Source organism: Pectinophora gossypiella, chromosome 20 (assembly GCF_024362695.1).
Source record: "Pectinophora gossypiella chromosome 20, ilPecGoss1.1, whole genome shotgun sequence".
NCBI classification, from domain to species: Eukaryota; Metazoa; Arthropoda; class Insecta; order Lepidoptera; family Gelechiidae; genus Pectinophora; species Pectinophora gossypiella.
In genome coordinates this window covers 341,527-358,575 of record NC_065423.1, presented here as the reverse complement: position 1 = coordinate 358,575, position 17,049 = coordinate 341,527, and the positions used below count along the sequence as shown (strand labels likewise).

The following is a 17,049-nucleotide window of genomic DNA, read 5'->3' as shown; positions in this document are numbered from 1 at the left end:
GTATTTTGCTGCTAAACAGCCCAGCTTTTCGTGCCCTCCGAAGCATGGACGTCACGTGTCTCCGGTTGATTGAGGGAACACCTGTGCCCAGCAGTGGGATGTATATAGGCTGTTTCTGTATGTTTAAGTTATGTTTATTTATTTGGGAGTAGGTCAGTTTCGTAAATAGCTCTCCGGGGAAATGCTGGGAATACTATTCAAAGTGAATAGTAAATCGACTCTTTTTTTACTTTTACGCTATGCCAAGAAAACAACAAAAATAATCTTAATATTTTATTTAAAAACCGACGCGAAGAACAAATACACGATATCACAACACTTACAATTAAATAAACAATTTTGGAATTCACATGGCACCTTAATACTTCAGAATACAGGTAATAATACGTAATGTTATGTGTCTTTTTGAAATATAAATATAAATTCTATTCTAAAAATTCGAGAATGTTATAATACTAGTTGCACAATTTAATCCATTTAGAATCCCTCTCATACCTTTAGAGGTTATTTTTTTTAAAACGTTCGCAACAATTTTGTCTGTACACTCGAAAAGTCAGTCAATCAGTTATAAACTTTTAAATTTTGGTGCAACAATTTGAAAACAAATTCAGATCACATGAACATACGATGTTGCAAAGCGCGCTATTGCTTTACTATCAAACCTCCTTCAATGTAACCTTATGCATAATATTATCGTCAATATTCTAGCTCGCAATCTTAGAAAACATACTTTAGGACACAGACAAAGCATGAAAATCGGATTCCTTGGCGTTTTATGCACCTGTACGGCTGGAAAAGTTCGTGGTACGAATAAAATCCTAAAAATTTCGAGTGTAAAACCTGAAGTTGGCGCTCGAAGCTGCCAATAAGTAAAACCCCGATAAAATCCGACCACCGGACGCCTTCCGCAGTTTTATTCCAATTCGGAAACATAAAAATATAAGTCACATTCTGTGATTTACAATTGTGCTCTGAAACATGTGACGTTTTGGGTACCAGTGTTACATTTGAGGTCGATTTTGTCGTAACATTTTGGTAATGCTGGATTTTGTTGCTTCCTGTTACGTGGCGAAGAATTTATATATATCTAATACCTAATTTATTTTAAACATTATAATTTACAGATTAAGTAATTTCAGTTTTCTTCATTCACATTATGATAAATAATAAATGTTAGCCCGCAGATAATCTGCACATCCATGCTTGCTAAACCAAGTTTTAAACACACATTTTTGGTCGCTTATAATAATTTGCGTTTCTTGATTACTCTAGAAATCTCGAAGACTTGTTCTCCCAAGTCCATCACAATCACAACTACTGCTTGAGCGGTGTGAGTTCAGCGATGATGGGTTTCGGCTGAGAAGGAGGGAGTAAGACTTGCCCTCCCTTGGGTCTGTAGCCCGCTCGCAGGTACCCCCTCTTGGCTGCCAGTACCAGCAGTAGCGTCGTGGAGAGTGCGAACGAGAGGAGCTGGAACAAAAAAGAGAATTTAATCAATATCACATAACGTAAATAGCTTATGTTCCTCCCCCCCATCAACCGTACGGGATATGAAACATACTCCACCACGCTGCTCCAGTGCGGGTTGTGTATGTAGGCATTCGGGACCAACGGCTTAACGTGCGCAATTCAGAGGCATATACGATACGATATACCTTAGGTACAGAGAAGACAAAATAAGCCAAACAAGGTAACCCTGCCATAATTAGGCGCATCAGTGATTACGAACGCGAACACAGAGCTAATTACCGCGACATTCAGTCTAAGTACACAACAGAGTGGAGCTGACGAGCGGTAACACTTTTAACTTCGCCATTACCAACTTGATGAGTTGTACACAGTTGTACACAACTAATTACTGAGTACACGCTCCAATTTGATATAAACATTCTCATTGCCTCTTAGCCCACACACACACTAGCTTCTTATACGTATATGCAGCTTTTTGCTGTCGACAGAACCTTGTACTGATATTAGTGGACGCTTGCCTATCACGTTGGTCTTACAGAAAACTCACGTCAAAAAAAAAGGTGAGGTGTGGATACTTAGTTCATCTTACTATAGATGTACCTCTGAATACCCCAATTGGCACGTCGTGGGCTTATGTTATGTTGTATCGTCAGCAAGCTGCGACGCTTCGACAGCTGCAGTTGACTATACCAACAACACGGTTCTTGGGAGCTAAAAAAGCCACCAAAAAAAACAAAAACAGAAAATATTTTTACTAGCAGAAGTAATATAAAAAGAAATAAGGCATATGTTTGAGGTAGGGTACAATATTTATAAGTTTTACAAAATGAACAGAGGTTCCCAAACTAGGCGGAGCCGGTATCTTTGGAAACTGTGGACATGGGATACAAGTCTTGTAAGATTGACGCAAAATTTGTCAATAAAGAAGTATTAGGCATTAGCGAAAAAAACCCACATTGAAGCAATTCATCTAAAAAACAATGTTGTTAATTTGTCATTTTGTTGACATTGCGCATTTATTTATATATGCGTAAATGTCAAATAGCAATATGGTTTTTTTAAGATAAATTGCTTCCATGTGTGAATTTAACCCCCCAACTCATGTATAAGAGGCCTTACTTCATAAAAGTGATTTCTGTGTAATGAATAAAGTTGTCTCATTTCGTGTTTGATCTAAGAGTTTTAACAGTTTACATTTCTGTGAATTGCTGAACTAGGAGGAATATTATGTCATCGACAGAGTGATTACGTGTGACTTGATTACTGATTACTTTGATGGACGTGATCTGAACACTGACAAGATTAGTCAGCTTTAAACCGAAATATACCTGAAATTACGTGTGATGCTCTGTCGTGGGGCCAACACTTCCAATTGAGTTGAAAAAGTTATAGTTTAATGTAAACTACGTACAAAAACCCTACCTATAAAATGCTACTTAGGTTCTATGACGATTTTGTGACGTAGCGAGTTGGCGCCGCTACTTCAAAAGCGCACCCCTGATGTCGGGCAGCAGCGGTATCAGTACTGGTTGGAGACCGAGGAAATGGATTCTGGTAGGGCTCTAACTAGAATATCACCGATTGGGAAATTGGTCGGTGTACTACGGAACGGAAGGCGATTGGGGCAACCACCGTTCTACACGCCCTATCTATGGAGTAATGAAAATGGAGGCGATTACTCCACCGACAACAGCGCAGCTCTTAAATAAAGAGAGAGACGTACTACGTACATAGTGTACGTGAGAAGATTTTATGCGTACGTTCTATAATAAGAAAGAAAATAACGAATTAAAGTGGCTCCGCTACAGAGCATACTCCCCAGAGGAGCCACTCAGTATACACACTTCTAGATGTTTTCTTTCTCTAATTTAAGTACAGGTACATGTACGTATATACGTGTACGTGACAGAAGCGGAGGACAGGAGTCCTAGTACGGTTTTGTAATAGACTACTCTGGGCGCCATCCCACTGGTGTCAGACAGAGTACTGCGGGGCGGAAAGCAGGAGGGAAACCACTGCCCTATTTTTCCCTAAAAAAGTAGCATGGAAATGCTGCACTGACAAGAGCGTGGCTCTTAAATTGATGATGATGATGACATGTACGTATACCTCGGTGAGGTGTGAGTACTTAGTTCATCTTGCGATGGGTGTATGTCCAATTTGGAAATAGTCGTGATCACGCTTATTTCCTGCAGAGACCATGGAATTTCACTTACACACCACTTTCGCTTGCTCCACAGTTTAGAATATCTTAATAATGCGGTACATAGTGTTAGTTGAAAGATTTTATGCGTACGTTCTAGTTTAGTCACATAAATATACGACACGCATAACGTTTTCACTAACACAGTTGGCTCGACCATTATAGACGATACGGCTCACCACCTATCATGTTGGTCTAACAGAAAGCTCGGTGAGGTGCGGGTACTTAGTTCATCTTGCGATGGGTGTATGTCCAATTTGGAAATAGTCGTGATCACGCTTATTTCCTGCAGAGACCATGGAATTTCACTTACACACCACTTTCGCTTGCTCCACAGTTTAGAATATCTTATTAATTGATTTAGAAATTACCTCAAAATAAATTGCCTCATTAGAAATGGATTTCGCGGAACAGCTGCAGACAGAACAATGCGTTAATACTTGTCTGAAACATAATATTGTTCGGCTTCCTCATTACAATGCCGGTAACATAACACACGTGGTATTTAAATGCCGAAAGATATTTCTGTGTAAATGACTAGCATTTGTCTGAACCCGAATTTAGTTCAATGGATGTTCGCGAAGTCTCGGGCGAAGCATAGATAGACTTTGTGTCTGCGGGTCTTCACGTATTTGGTTACATTAGTTTGATATTAGTATGCGAAGTAGCTCTGCCTGTGCATGCCTCGCCTGGTTTTGTGGATAAACTGTGCACATACGGTGCTCAGTATGTAAAGCTACAAGCTTGTAATATCGTGTCGTCTACTGTAGTTTGATTAGGTACTAAGTAAGCTTTGATGATGTCGTTGTTTCTACTAGAAAATGTATTATTAGGGGAGTTAAATTGGCCACAACAAAGCAATTCATCTAAAAAAGCAATATTGCTATTTGTTGACATTGCGCGCTTCCTTTTTTTCGTATTGCACAAATAACAAATACATATCTTACTTTTAACTGCGCAATTTGCAATATTGCTTTTTTTGATAAATTGTTTTGATGTGGCCCTTTTAACCCTCCAGTTTTTAAGGAGGTTCCGTTTTATACACACAAGCATCAATGAAATTGATGTACTTGCTATTTTATTTTTGAGACTATTTTATTACGTGGTCTACTGGTTAAAGCGTAAACTCACGATCTGGAGGTCTGGGGTGATTCCCGGTAGGTTCATTGTCGCAATCGCTTTGTAGGTATGACTGTCATTTGGCAAGAACATTGCACGTTTGAATTATAATAATAACTGTAAAAAAATAGTAGTAGGGAGTATCCACCGTACCTCCTCCACACAAAATAAACTCATAAACATAGGTACCTACATAACCCAAACAACCTATGGTAGGCACAGAACTACCATAGGTTGTTTGGGTTATATAGGTACCTATGTTTATGAGTTTATTTTAACAAAGTAACAGTTATTATGAACTTGTTATTTGCAAGAAAGTAGTCTTGCAGACATTTTATAGCAAGAGAAACTACAAATTGTAGACTACAGATAAAATTGATGTAGGTACCTATGATGTATGATAGAAAGTTCTAGCCTAATGCTTAAATCTATCGGTATCATGCTTGTGTTATTTATATCGGGAACTTCATAATGGATTTCTATGAAATGCCCAAGGTAATATCGAACAAATGCATTTCCAGTATTCTCAGACAATGCATGTAACAAAAAACAATGACATCCATGTACATGATATCAAAACAGTGGTTAAAACACCACAGATAATCAAACGACATGAATGTAGAGATAGGTAGTGGGTACTTACAGCAGAGACTCCAAACGTAGCCATCACTTGATATGACATAAACATATTTCTATATATCTATCAATCACTGCACAAAAAAGATGAAAATGAATATAAAAAATATAAACATATAATTTGGCACGCGCGCAGAGGGCCTCGTCAAGACTGGTGAATGAAGTGACTGAGGGACAAAAGAGAGCAAACCTGTTCGGTGTCTCGCGAGCTGGCAACATTGCACCAGGTGTTGTGCCGAAACCACTTTTTAAAGAGCTCTGACATCGGTTCAAAGTATTTTTTACAAGAAAATTTCGTAACTGAAGTTAATGTATTAACTTTCTTCATTATTATAAGAACCACTTTCTTGTGAGGTATAGCTATTAAAAGTGGAATTCAAACAATGTGAAATGAAACACATGAAACAGATGTAGGTACCTATTATGTGTCAGGGTTTAATGAATACTGGTAGTTAGTCAGTAGAAACCACGTTGTCGGAATCCAGGTAAAATGACGTCAGGTGACATGTGCTGCTTAGAGCGGCAACGTCGTGCGCACGCGTCACTCCGGTCGGCGCGCGCGCCGCGACCTTATACTGCGGCATTCCCGGAATTTTATTATCAGTCGAGAGTCGAGACTTCGAGAGTAGGTCAGACATACAAGTTTTACAGTATTTTTTTAAATGTGCCTAACTATTATTTTATCAATACGATTTATTTCTCTTAGACTGGAAGGTGAATAAATATCATAATTATCTACATACACATACATGTATACCTACATAAGATCACGCCTCTTTTTCGATGGGGTAGGTAGAGACCACAAATAAGAATAAAATAAGCCCTCCGGACTCGTGGTCACACCAGCTTGCCACACCAGTATGAGAAACAGGATTTTTTTTCTTGTTTGTCACACCGCTAACAATACAACACCTTTCATCCTGACTTGTCATTATAAGTAGTGCTGTGTTTATCGGCGTATAAATTAAAATTGATTTTATTTACGAAATTATACTATATTTAACAGAAACATGACATGAAATAAAAAGGCTTGTAGATATTATCTTAACATTTCAATGAAATGGCCTAAAGATATTTCTTCGTTTAATAATTTTAATTGACACGCTCGAAAGTAATCGTCTTTAGCAATTTTATCAGCCCTTCTCTTTTTTGTTGCGATATTAAATTCACGTTGTTCGTATAATACCGTTAATAGTTTATTAATTGTTACGTAATTAATAGGAGGGTAAGTAAGCAACAACATGAAACTCTTAAAATTTGTTATTAGTGGTCATGAGTCAAGAGTAGGTTCTGTCTCTAACTCTCTTTATAAGACTCTAGTTCTAAAACCCCAGCTTTCCTTAGTCTTAGACTAATTATTCAGGCTTTACGTTTATTTTTGACATACCACATCGCATCGTTATCCTAATGCATTGTTAAATACACAGCGGATAAAAATAAAACCATTTTTTACTTTCCAACAGGCACCGCTAACAAACCATACAGGTAAAACATTTTGCTACGATAGCGTTCTCGGAATAGCAAAACCAAGAATTGCGATGCAAAAATGTAATTCAGTTACGTACCTACTCTAAGCAAATTGTGGTTTAACATTCATTATATTCCAAGCTTCGAGTTTGCTTTTCGCATATTTAGCAAATAAAGAAAAAGGAAAGAAAGAAATACTTATTATTTCAGAATAAAACACGAAAGGAAGAAGGACATTTGTATATTTTAGGATATCATGCTTTTACTGAGTAGAAGATGTGTTCCATTTGCGTACCATCATGAGAGTGTGGCTAATGTAAACGAACCTTAAGTAAAAAAAAAATATTTTGTTTGTTGAATGATGTGTCTAGGTAAAATAAAAAAAAATATTTAAATGAAATGGAGGAATCAGCACGAGTAAGTACATAACCAAAATTGTATTAAGTAGTCAATCGTTGAATGATTAATTAGATTATATAATTAGTATATTTAACTTTATTTTTTCCACAGAATTATTCCCTTAAAACCACACTATCAGTAACGTTGCTACATAGCAATAAGGCCGCCTTTCATTTCTCGTTTGTTGGTAATTTTGTATCTCCTGTGTGTGAAAAGTATTTGTTGTTGTGTTAGGTCCTGATCCTGTCATTGTAGTGCAGCTTGGCGAGGCGCGCCTGCGCCGCGATGCCGACCCAAGTCTCACTGGTGATCTGCCCGATGTACGTCACGGGCACCTGGAACGCATAGCTGTAGCCCGGCAGCTCCAGGGTGTACGAGAATGGGACGCCGATGTGCTGGAAAATTAAAAAGATAAAGTCTGTAAAAGCTCGGTGAAGTGTTTCACCGAGCTTTTACAGACTTGTCCACACGGCTTAGACTTAGTTCATCTTGCGATGGATGTACCTCTGACTACCCCATTTTGGATATAATCGTGAGATTATATAACGCGTGGCCCACGTCATCATCATCAGCCCATTAACGTCCCCACTGCTGGGGCACGGGCCTTCCCTATGGATGGATAGGGAAATCGGGCCTTAAACCATCACGCGGGCCCAGTGCGGATTGATGGTTATTAACGACTGCTAATGCAGCCGGGACCAACGGCTTAACGTGCTTTCCGAAGCACGGAGGAGCTCGAGATGAAAACTTTTTTTTTGTGGTCACCCATCCTATGACCGGCCTTTGCGAAAGTTGCTTAACTTCAACAATCGCAGACCGAGCGCGTTTACCGCTGCGCCACCGAGCTCCTCGTGGTCCACGTACTGTTTGGTAAATATTCAGTGCATTACGAAAATACGTGTAATCTTACACATATTTATTTTATCGTGTACGTTCGTTGTAAAGTTTTATCAAAGAATTACATTCTATCAGTTCCAACATGCCTATCTATCTTAATCGATAAAACTATTTTATGTTTATGTCTACATATTTGTAAGTACATGTGTTTGTTCCTATTCATTGATATTTCTGCAATATCAATTACTAGTAGGAAAACAGATGAACTAAAAAGGAAGATTTCTTAGGCGAAGAATACATACAGGAACTGACAAGCGTATGATAACATGTGAGTCATTAAAAAAGATACATAGGGACATTTCACTGCTGGGTATAGATGTATCCTTCTCCTGTGGGCTGTGAAGTCAGTGACCAACCTCATCAACACTGGTGTCAGGGTGACTATTGAGCAGCCAAAGGCTTGGAACATGGCTAGTGTAACTATTACACACTTACTTAAGTAAATAGTAGCCAGTACCGACTGCTTATCGTGCTCTCCGAACCACGGAAAACAAATTCTTTTTTAAAACACTGTAACTTTTCGTCTCACCAAATTTAATTGTACGCCTACCGGCAGATCTCAGCGGTCTTATTTATTAACTTTGTAACATCTACCCACTGTACGGACACGAGTACTAATATGTATACACTTTGATACCATGTCACATTAACTTTGTTGACAAATTAAACCGTAAGTATCATTAAATGTCATATATGATAGTGCGACAGGGTCCTAAAGCGGGTACATGATATTACTCATGACTATACATGTGTGTCACAATAAATGAGCTTTTTTTTTTAATTTGCAAAAATAAGTATACTTGACACGGCTCAGTACTTATCACGTTGGTCTAAAAGAAAGCTCGGTGAGGTGTGGGTACGTAATTCATCTTGCGACGGATGTACCCCTGACTAACCAAAATGCGATTATAGTCCCATGACTATAATAAGCCCATGCTTATGGGTTGATGAAAGTACCTGAGCATAATCCTGCGCAGACCCAGAAGTAGGATACAACAGCATGGCGCTGTTGCCGACCCTGTAGAAAGGCGCTTGGGGCAGCTTCACAGCATCAATGGCGGCCCCCATGACGGCCCCCACGTGGTGCAACTGAACGCCATTCGCCGGGAGAGTGCGGTTCCCAAACCCGAACAGCACCCAGTTGCCGTGACTATGGATGTTCAGATAGACCTGTTGAAAACGTCAGCAGTGTTATTACAAAACGAAGATTAAAATATCTCTCTGTACCGAGAAACTGTGAAAGCTAAATATCGTGCGTATACCCTCAAAGAATTTTGTATACTCTTCGACAATGAAAGCAAAGGCCTTCTCTTTACCCTGCATATTTTTAATTAAAATTATTGATTATTTAAAAGATAAAAGAGCGTAGTGTTATATTGACCACTTGTTAAGTTTACATTCATTTAAAAGATCTTTGTGCTGCTGTGGGTTTTTCTTGTCAATTCCTGTCCTCAGCCATAACACGTTGCTAATGATGTCGAATCAATAATGCAATATCTTTATCTTTGATAAGTACGTGGTAGAAAAAAAATGAATTTGGACCTGAATTCTGGGAAGGTATTCGTGGAGTACGTCCCTGATGTATCTGGTCTCGACTTCGGAGAAGGGTCCAGCGCCGACGTACTGCTGGCTGCAGGGGTTGGAGGAGACGCCGGTGGTGGTGTTGAAGGCGACGTCGAAGTTGCGGTTGCCGTCGGCGCCGCGGCACTCGGTGTCGGGGTTCGGGTTGGTGGAGCGAGTGCGGCGCCAGAGTCGTTCCTGGGAGAAAACATTTATTTGTTTACATACGTACATAAGATCTCGTTGAAATAGGCAGAGACCACGGAATTTCACTTTCTACGATCCTGACTCATCACTTTCGCTTCTATCACTCTCATCAAAGACATCTCTGGATTTTATTTTATTTGTATACAATATCTCAGGAATAGACTCATACAGTTACAATACCAATCCGTCGATACTGACGCCAGGTTTAAAGAGATAGTCATTTACCACCCAGAAGAAGGAGATCTTATGTAGGTAAGTACGATTTACGTACATATAAGATCATTCATATTTCTCGCTGGTCTAAGATAGTCCTATGGATTTCTCGCTCTTGCTTGCATTCTCTTCAAAACTTGCTGCGTAGAAGACTCATAACCTAGTTTTTTCTTTAAAACATCCCGAATTCGATCGCGGTATCACTTACATCGGTATGAGAGAACTCGTATCCATCAGGGTTGACGACAGGGTAGATGATCCAGTCGGTGCCTTCCAGCAGGTCCTCGTCCTCCTCTCGTCGGTCCACCACCAGTCGGTGGATGGAGTATAAAGACACCGGAGTGGTTACCCACTCCCGCGCGTGGATCATCGCGTCCATGAAGTAAATGGGTTTGGAAGCGTCTTCGAAGTTTGTTGTTGATATCTGTGGCAGGAATTAGGTTAAGGTCGAAAAAATATATTTTATATATATTATTGTAGTGTCGTATTTATTATGATAATGTGCTTCTATTAAGTATGCAATCAATATTTGGCAATATTGAATATAAAGATCGACACCTCATTTGTTAAATTCTGACTAGATAGTTGTTTAGAAGTTAGGTGGTAACAGACGTGCATACATACATACAATCATAGCGGTCAAACACATAATCCTTCTTTTGTTTCGCCGCAGTCGGGTAATTATCTCGTATTATTATGCTACTTACCTTGACATACTTGATTTCTCTGCCGTCGTAACTCGGTCCCGCAGTGACAAGTGAGACCAGGTCAGGATACTCTGCTGCGATTTTCTCTAAGTACTCGTTGACCTGTTACAGCACCACATACATGTAAGTATTTACAATGTCATCAATGCTAGAGTCGGCGAAGAGTATCGATAATAAGAGACATATCTCACTAGGAGATTATCTTCCTCCAGGGTCGCCAAGGTAGGTCTTTGAACACCGGTGATCTTCCATTACCAATTTGGTCTTTTTGTAAATTTCCATTTAGAACTTGGGTAATTTGGCGATATATACAACTTCTAACTGGATATTTGCCAAAAAACAAAAAGATTCTGGGATATCTTTGCGTTCACGGTAATGATATTGACTTCCGGTGCACGAAGAACTACCCGCAAAATGTATGCTCTTGGTTACGCAACCAACAAGATACCTGGTATCAAATCCGTCACTATTGTGCCCTAGTGAGATAGGGCCTTAATGTGTATGACCCATGTATATGTACCTCATCATGTCGGGGGTAGTATTCAAAAGGCTGTGCCTCTCTGCCTGCCCTGCTTCTGTGGAAGCGCATCATGTCCGCGTCGAACTCTTCCAGAGACCTGGTTTAAACAGAACACTTACTTATACGTATAGGTTCTTGTATTTGGTAAAGTTATTGGTGATTAAATATTGAACTTGTTGACCAGAAAAGTACTAATAATTTTGAAGAACAATGTGATGCAATCCATACTAATATTATAAATGCGAATGTGTGTGTCTGTTTGTTTGTCCGTCTTTCACGGCAACACGGAGCAACGAATTGACGTGATTTTTGAAGTGGAGATAGTTGAAGTAATGGAGAGTGACATAGGATATATTTTGTCTCTTTCTAACTCCCCACTTCCCTAAAATGGGGGTGGAATTTTGTAGAAAGCTAAAAATTGGTATGTGGACTATTTGTGACTTATGTATAAAAAAATTGTACATATATTTTTTTGGAAATCTGCCCCCAGCCCCTTCAAACAGGGGTTAATTTTTTTATGAGACTTTACGTAGTTTTCAAGGTAGGAAGGTAAAAATTGGTACATAAGGAAAGGGAAACCGTGTTACCCTGTTTTTAAAGCGAGTGAAGCCGCAGGCGAAAGCTAGTTATAACTAAATTGTGCATGTGTACTTAGATGTCCAACTAGCTATTTATTTTTCTTTTGTTTATTCCTTCCATTCCACGGACAGTAAATAAACTGAAGAGTAGTGAGATTGAGAGTTTCTGAGTCTGAAGTCACAAGATGATAAAATATTCCCTTACCTCGGAACATTGCTTTCCACAACGTAATGCTTGACACCATTCTCATCCAGCTTTTTCAAGAATGCTTCATTATTTCCAGGTGTGACCATGATGTAAGCGTCCCTGTCCGGAGGAGCTCCATCCTGCAACGTGTCCAGGTCGAAGTCGGACTCCAGTTGATGCAGCAGGTGCTGGGCTGCCAGACTGTCGATCACCACGCCGTGGACTGTGTAGCTGGAGGATGGGCGAGGAGTTAACAAAAGGTTAGTGTTTTTGTCTTGTTTCATAAAGCAAAGTGACTCCACAAGACCTCTTCTAAGTTCTTCATAACCATGCAGAGACAAGGCACTAGCGCGCTGTGTAACTTCTTAAAAAATACCACAAAATTTATCTCATCAAATTAAACCTACACGACAGAAGTTTAGAATAGGCATGCTCCTCAAGGACTTAAAAATATCAAACGACAACATCAAAGCTTGTATACCTACAGAGCCTATCCTATATATCTATAGCATAACCTATCTTTTTCTATCGTGTGTATTGTGAGGTAGATAACCAACCTCAGCTGTCCTGGTGTCAATTATACTTATCATCCTCAACAATCCCAATACACGAACATTGGACAAATCAGAGGCGTTTAAAAGGCAACATCGAAACAATTCATCTAAAAAGCAATAATGCTATTTGGCATTTGCCTCAGAAAGCAATATTGAAAAATTGCAATATTTTGAACCCCCTCATGACTACCGGTAATCTTCCAATGTGAATATCACATCACTAATTTAAGAGCTACGCTCTTGTCGGTGTAGCATTCTCCATTCAAGTCTATCAAAAGCCAATTCCTTCACTTCCTTATAAGACACGACGTTCGCTTTCTCTACATTCAATGCGATTATACTTTTTAAATTTTCTCTTTTTACCCGTATCATGAAATAAGAAAATCATCTTCATCAATTTAAGAGCCACGCTCTTTTCGGTGCAACGTTTTCCATGCTACTTTTAAACTGCCTAAAACTGCTGCTGCTGCTGCTGCTATGCTTATACTTTTTTTTTTGTTAATAAGAATATGATGTACATAAATTAATAATTATCAATACGTACCCGGCATATATATCATGTTTGCCTGCACTAGCCAGCCCCAAGAAGCCGACCAGAAATACGACCAACATGGTCATCTTGCCTCACCACAATTAGCCTACTGACGGTTTGTAATCGTACCCTGAATACCATCAAAAGATTACTACAATAGTACCAATATAATTTAATCGCGTTTATCAATAATGATACTGATAAATGGATATTATAATCTTCCGATTATGAATTTAATGATAATTATAATTGATTCAGGACAGTCGAGACATTAGACATTGTGTTTAATTGAAAAATATTAAAGTGAAATCAAACCAAAATCACTTATTTTAATTTAGGAAAGTAATTATTAAAGATAAATTTATCTGTAATAATTGTCGAAGGTCAACTCAATGATTTTATTATTCTACGTCCTTTTGCAATGTATTATGAAATTGTATGGTAATTAACTCAACAATGAATGCGTGAAAGATCATTTTATAAATAAGGTACGGTCTCTGTTACTTTAAAAGTAGACCAAACAAAAACAGAAATAAAATAAACCTCGGAATACAAGTTATGACTCCTTAATAAACTTACAAAAGTTACAAAACTCAAAAAGTAATAGTTGAGATAAACATAACGGAAACTCAAAAAGCTTTCACAAAGTTATTTACATAAACATTCAAACATCTGAAATGGGAATATTGCGTGAAAAGTAATATAAAGTTGGTGCGGAGTCCGGATCGAGGGTCGGCCTGACGGAAGTATGTTTACAGAGAACATTCGAAACAGCACGCATGCGTGAGCGAACATTCTGTGTGTACAAATATTCACTTCCCCGTCCTTTGCCTTAGCTCTATAGATAGCTCATTGACTGCTCATTGTGTAAAAGTATTCTAGTAAACTTATATGCTGTTCTGGGAGAAATAAAAAACAAAACATGTTCAGCTGTTTGTTTTTCCGGGCATAGCATAAAATGTACGTAAAATGCCAAAGGGATTTTTTGTTCTTTCTATAATGATGGACAGTTGTTATAGGCGATAGGCTGATCTTTTGTCACCATAAGTTTCATCATCACCATCTTAGTACTTGACATCAACGGTTACGAGGTTTTTAATTTCAAGGCGACAATGTGTATAGATTACATAAGTTGTGACTGTCTACCTGTCTGTTAGACTGCACCTTTGATTACCAACCAACCACCAATTTAACATAAACGATTGTTCGCGATGCGTAGAAACTTTAATAGTTGTAATATCTTAAGATATGCAGTGGTTGAGGTGTATCTCAAGCCTGAGCCTCTATATTGGTCTACTTGTGAAGCATAGTAAGCGAGTTTGCTGAAGAACGTTAAACAGATACTTTCTTCATTGTTGTTAGGCTTTACTGCAGTTTAATGGTCCGTGGTTTTAAGAAGGCAAGGTTGTATTGACTTGTATGTCATCCGCCGATGCCTAACGCAGGAACCTCGCGAGCTACGTTAGTAAGTAAAATGTTTATTTTTCATAAGGACATAATATACTATAATAGGACATAACAATAAATTATTACATATTGTTACAATAAAAAACCCTCAAAACGAATTCCTCGGTTTGTCTGTGGGAGTGAAGTTCGCTTAAAATATTATGTATTTATTAAAATACAATTAACTTACAGTTAAGAGATCTTTTGCATAATATGTTGAAATAAAGATTTACAGAATTTACGTTTACAGCATTCCTAATGTATGTCGACAGGCAGTATGTTGTATAGACATACGCGCCGTGCATTAACAGTTACGACACCATCACCAACACACCTCCAACCAACCAACCATCACCTACATAAATGGGGCTTAAAGGAGTCGCCATACTGTGAATGTGGTCACCGGATCATTGTGTGACGGATGCGGCAGAGACTTGATATGTTATTTTTGTCAATAATAGGTACTCACAGACAAGTTCATGCCGCGATCTCTTTTGGGATAAGAAACTATTAGGCATTATAGAGGTAAAAAAAAATGCAGCCATTCATGGTATAGGCGTGAAAGCAATGACACTATAGTAACATTACGCATCAATGCGTGAAAGTATTTGACGCCTACATATGACGCGAATGACCCTTCAAATCAAATCAATTTATTTGCGAAAACACAGAATACAAAAAAGGTAGTATAATAATTCAAATAACAATGTTGTGACCTTTCATGACTTTAAACTATCGATAAGATAACTCTCAGCAGAGAAAATAAGGAGGTTCATAACCTGTCTAATAAAGAATCAGACGTACCACATCGCCAACGCCCGTACTAACCATATTTTGCTTAGCAAGCTTACCTTTCTCGCAACTTTTACTGCAACTCCCATAAACCACAGAGAACAAATCCCCGGTGCAATAAAGTAATTGACCGTTTCCATTACTCAGCCCGTCCAACAAGTATTATAAGTCGCCGTAAATTATCAGCGGATAATAAAATACTTTTGTTCCGGACCCCGCTGGAGGATTTAGAAGATTAAACCGAGTTGGTCCGCGGATTGAAAGAAAAACTGCACTCGGAAGTTTGTCTAGATTCTAGACTTTAGAACAATACTAAGCTGGAACATTTCTCAGCTGGATAAAGTGCTGAACACATGGATATTCTTTAAGGAATTTTATCTTTTGTGGAATTTTCAGGTCCGTTTCTATACCTGGTCGGGTGAGGGAACTTTTGTAAATTGTGTCTGATCAGGGTGTTTGTCTTATAAGCTGCAGGCCATGATATATGCAGTTGAGGGAGCGGTTATACAACTGCATTTTTGGTGGCGTGATTGTGGGGAAGCCGCCACCCAGTAATCATACTGAGATAGGGCCTTAAAGCAGTTTGGTGAAGTATTATTTATAACGAGGAGAGGCAAAGCAGTGAAAATTTTGTAGGCTGTTTATATATTCTACATTAATTTGCACCATAATTTTGTTTCGTTCCGTATTAGAATTTCCCGTTCCCACAAAACATTATAATTGTATCAAATAATTAATATCGGCCTCCGTGGTCCAGTGGTTGAGCTTTAGACTCACGATCCGGAGGTTCCGGGTTCAAATCCCGGTGAGGATATATCACAAAAATCACTTCGTGATCCCTAGTTTGGTTAGGACATTACAGGCTGAACACCTGATTGTCCGAAAGTAAGATGATCCGTGCTTCGGAAGGCACGTTAAGCCGTTGGTCCCGGTTAGTACTTACTGATGTAAGTACGTAGTCACATAGAAGAAGTAGAATAATCAATACCTGAACCTAAAAGGCGATACTGGTTTGGATCGCGAGAGAAAAACTGCAGTAAGAAGTTTGTGTGAAATACTACTTAAGCTGGGACATTTCTCAGCTGGAATAAAGTCCTGGACACATAGACTCCAGATGTTAAGAAGAGTCTGAAGAAAAAGAAGAAGAAGGAATCATTTTTCCAAACAGAACTTACCTTGTCGTACTTATTAATTATAACAATCAACACGCCGGTTTTATTTATACATAAACTGCCTATATACGTCCCACTGCTGGGCACAGGCCTCCCCTCAATCAACCGGAGGGGGTATGGAGCATACTCCACCACGCTGCTCCAGTGCGGGTTGGTGGAGGTGTTTTTACGGCTAATAGCCGGGACCAACGGCTTAACGTGCCCTCCGAAGTACGGAATCATCTTACTTTTTCAGACAATCAGGTGATTCAAGCCTGCAAAGTCCTTACCAAACAAAGGACAGTCTCACAAAGTGATTTCGACAATGTCCCCATCGGGAATCGAACCCGGACCTCCAGATCGTGAGCCTAACGCTCTAACCACTAGACCACGGAGGCTGGTTTTACTTAT

The 17,049-nt window shown here is 39.0% G+C and overlaps 1 protein-coding gene and 1 long non-coding RNA gene across 2 annotated transcripts; both read right to left on the bottom strand.

Moving 5' to 3' along the window:
* Positions 1 to 260: 260 nt before the first annotated feature.
* On the bottom strand, positions 261 to 5,595 carry LOC126375960 (uncharacterized). The gene is made up of 2 exons (XR_007567657.1): positions 5,436 to 5,595; positions 261 to 1,470 (listed from the first exon to the last, which is right to left on the bottom strand). It is a non-coding gene; the product is annotated as an uncharacterized LOC126375960 (long non-coding RNA).
* A 1,525-nt stretch (positions 5,596 to 7,120) lies between these two features.
* Positions 7,121 to 13,411, bottom strand: LOC126375896 (carboxypeptidase B-like). Its single transcript, XM_050022983.1, has 8 exons — positions 13,262 to 13,411; positions 12,182 to 12,394; positions 11,399 to 11,495; positions 10,879 to 10,980; positions 10,380 to 10,595; positions 9,734 to 9,949; positions 9,149 to 9,361; positions 7,121 to 7,689 (listed from the first exon to the last, which is right to left on the bottom strand). The coding sequence occupies exons 1-8, from the start codon at positions 13,333 to 13,335 to the stop codon at positions 7,525 to 7,527; spliced, it is 1,296 nt and encodes a 431-aa protein (XP_049878940.1). The 5' UTR covers positions 13,336 to 13,411; the 3' UTR covers positions 7,121 to 7,524.
* Positions 13,412 to 17,049: the final 3,638 nt, after the last annotated feature.

What these genes read in the sequence shown, in the direction of transcription:
- LOC126375896 (XM_050022983.1), bottom strand. Translation starts at nt 13,335, where the DNA reads ATGACCATGTTGGTCGTATTTCTGGTCGGCTTCTTGGGGCTGGCTAGT. An exon ending in GTGGAAAGCAATGTTCCGAG is followed by an intron (nt 11,496 to 12,181) that starts GTAAGGGAATAT and finishes TGTTTAAACCAG; the next exon opens with GTCTCTGGAAGAGTTCGACG. An exon ending in GAGAAATCAAGTATGTCAAG is followed by an intron (nt 10,596 to 10,878) that starts GTAAGTAGCATA and finishes TTCCTGCCACAG; the next exon opens with ATATCAACAACAAACTTCGA.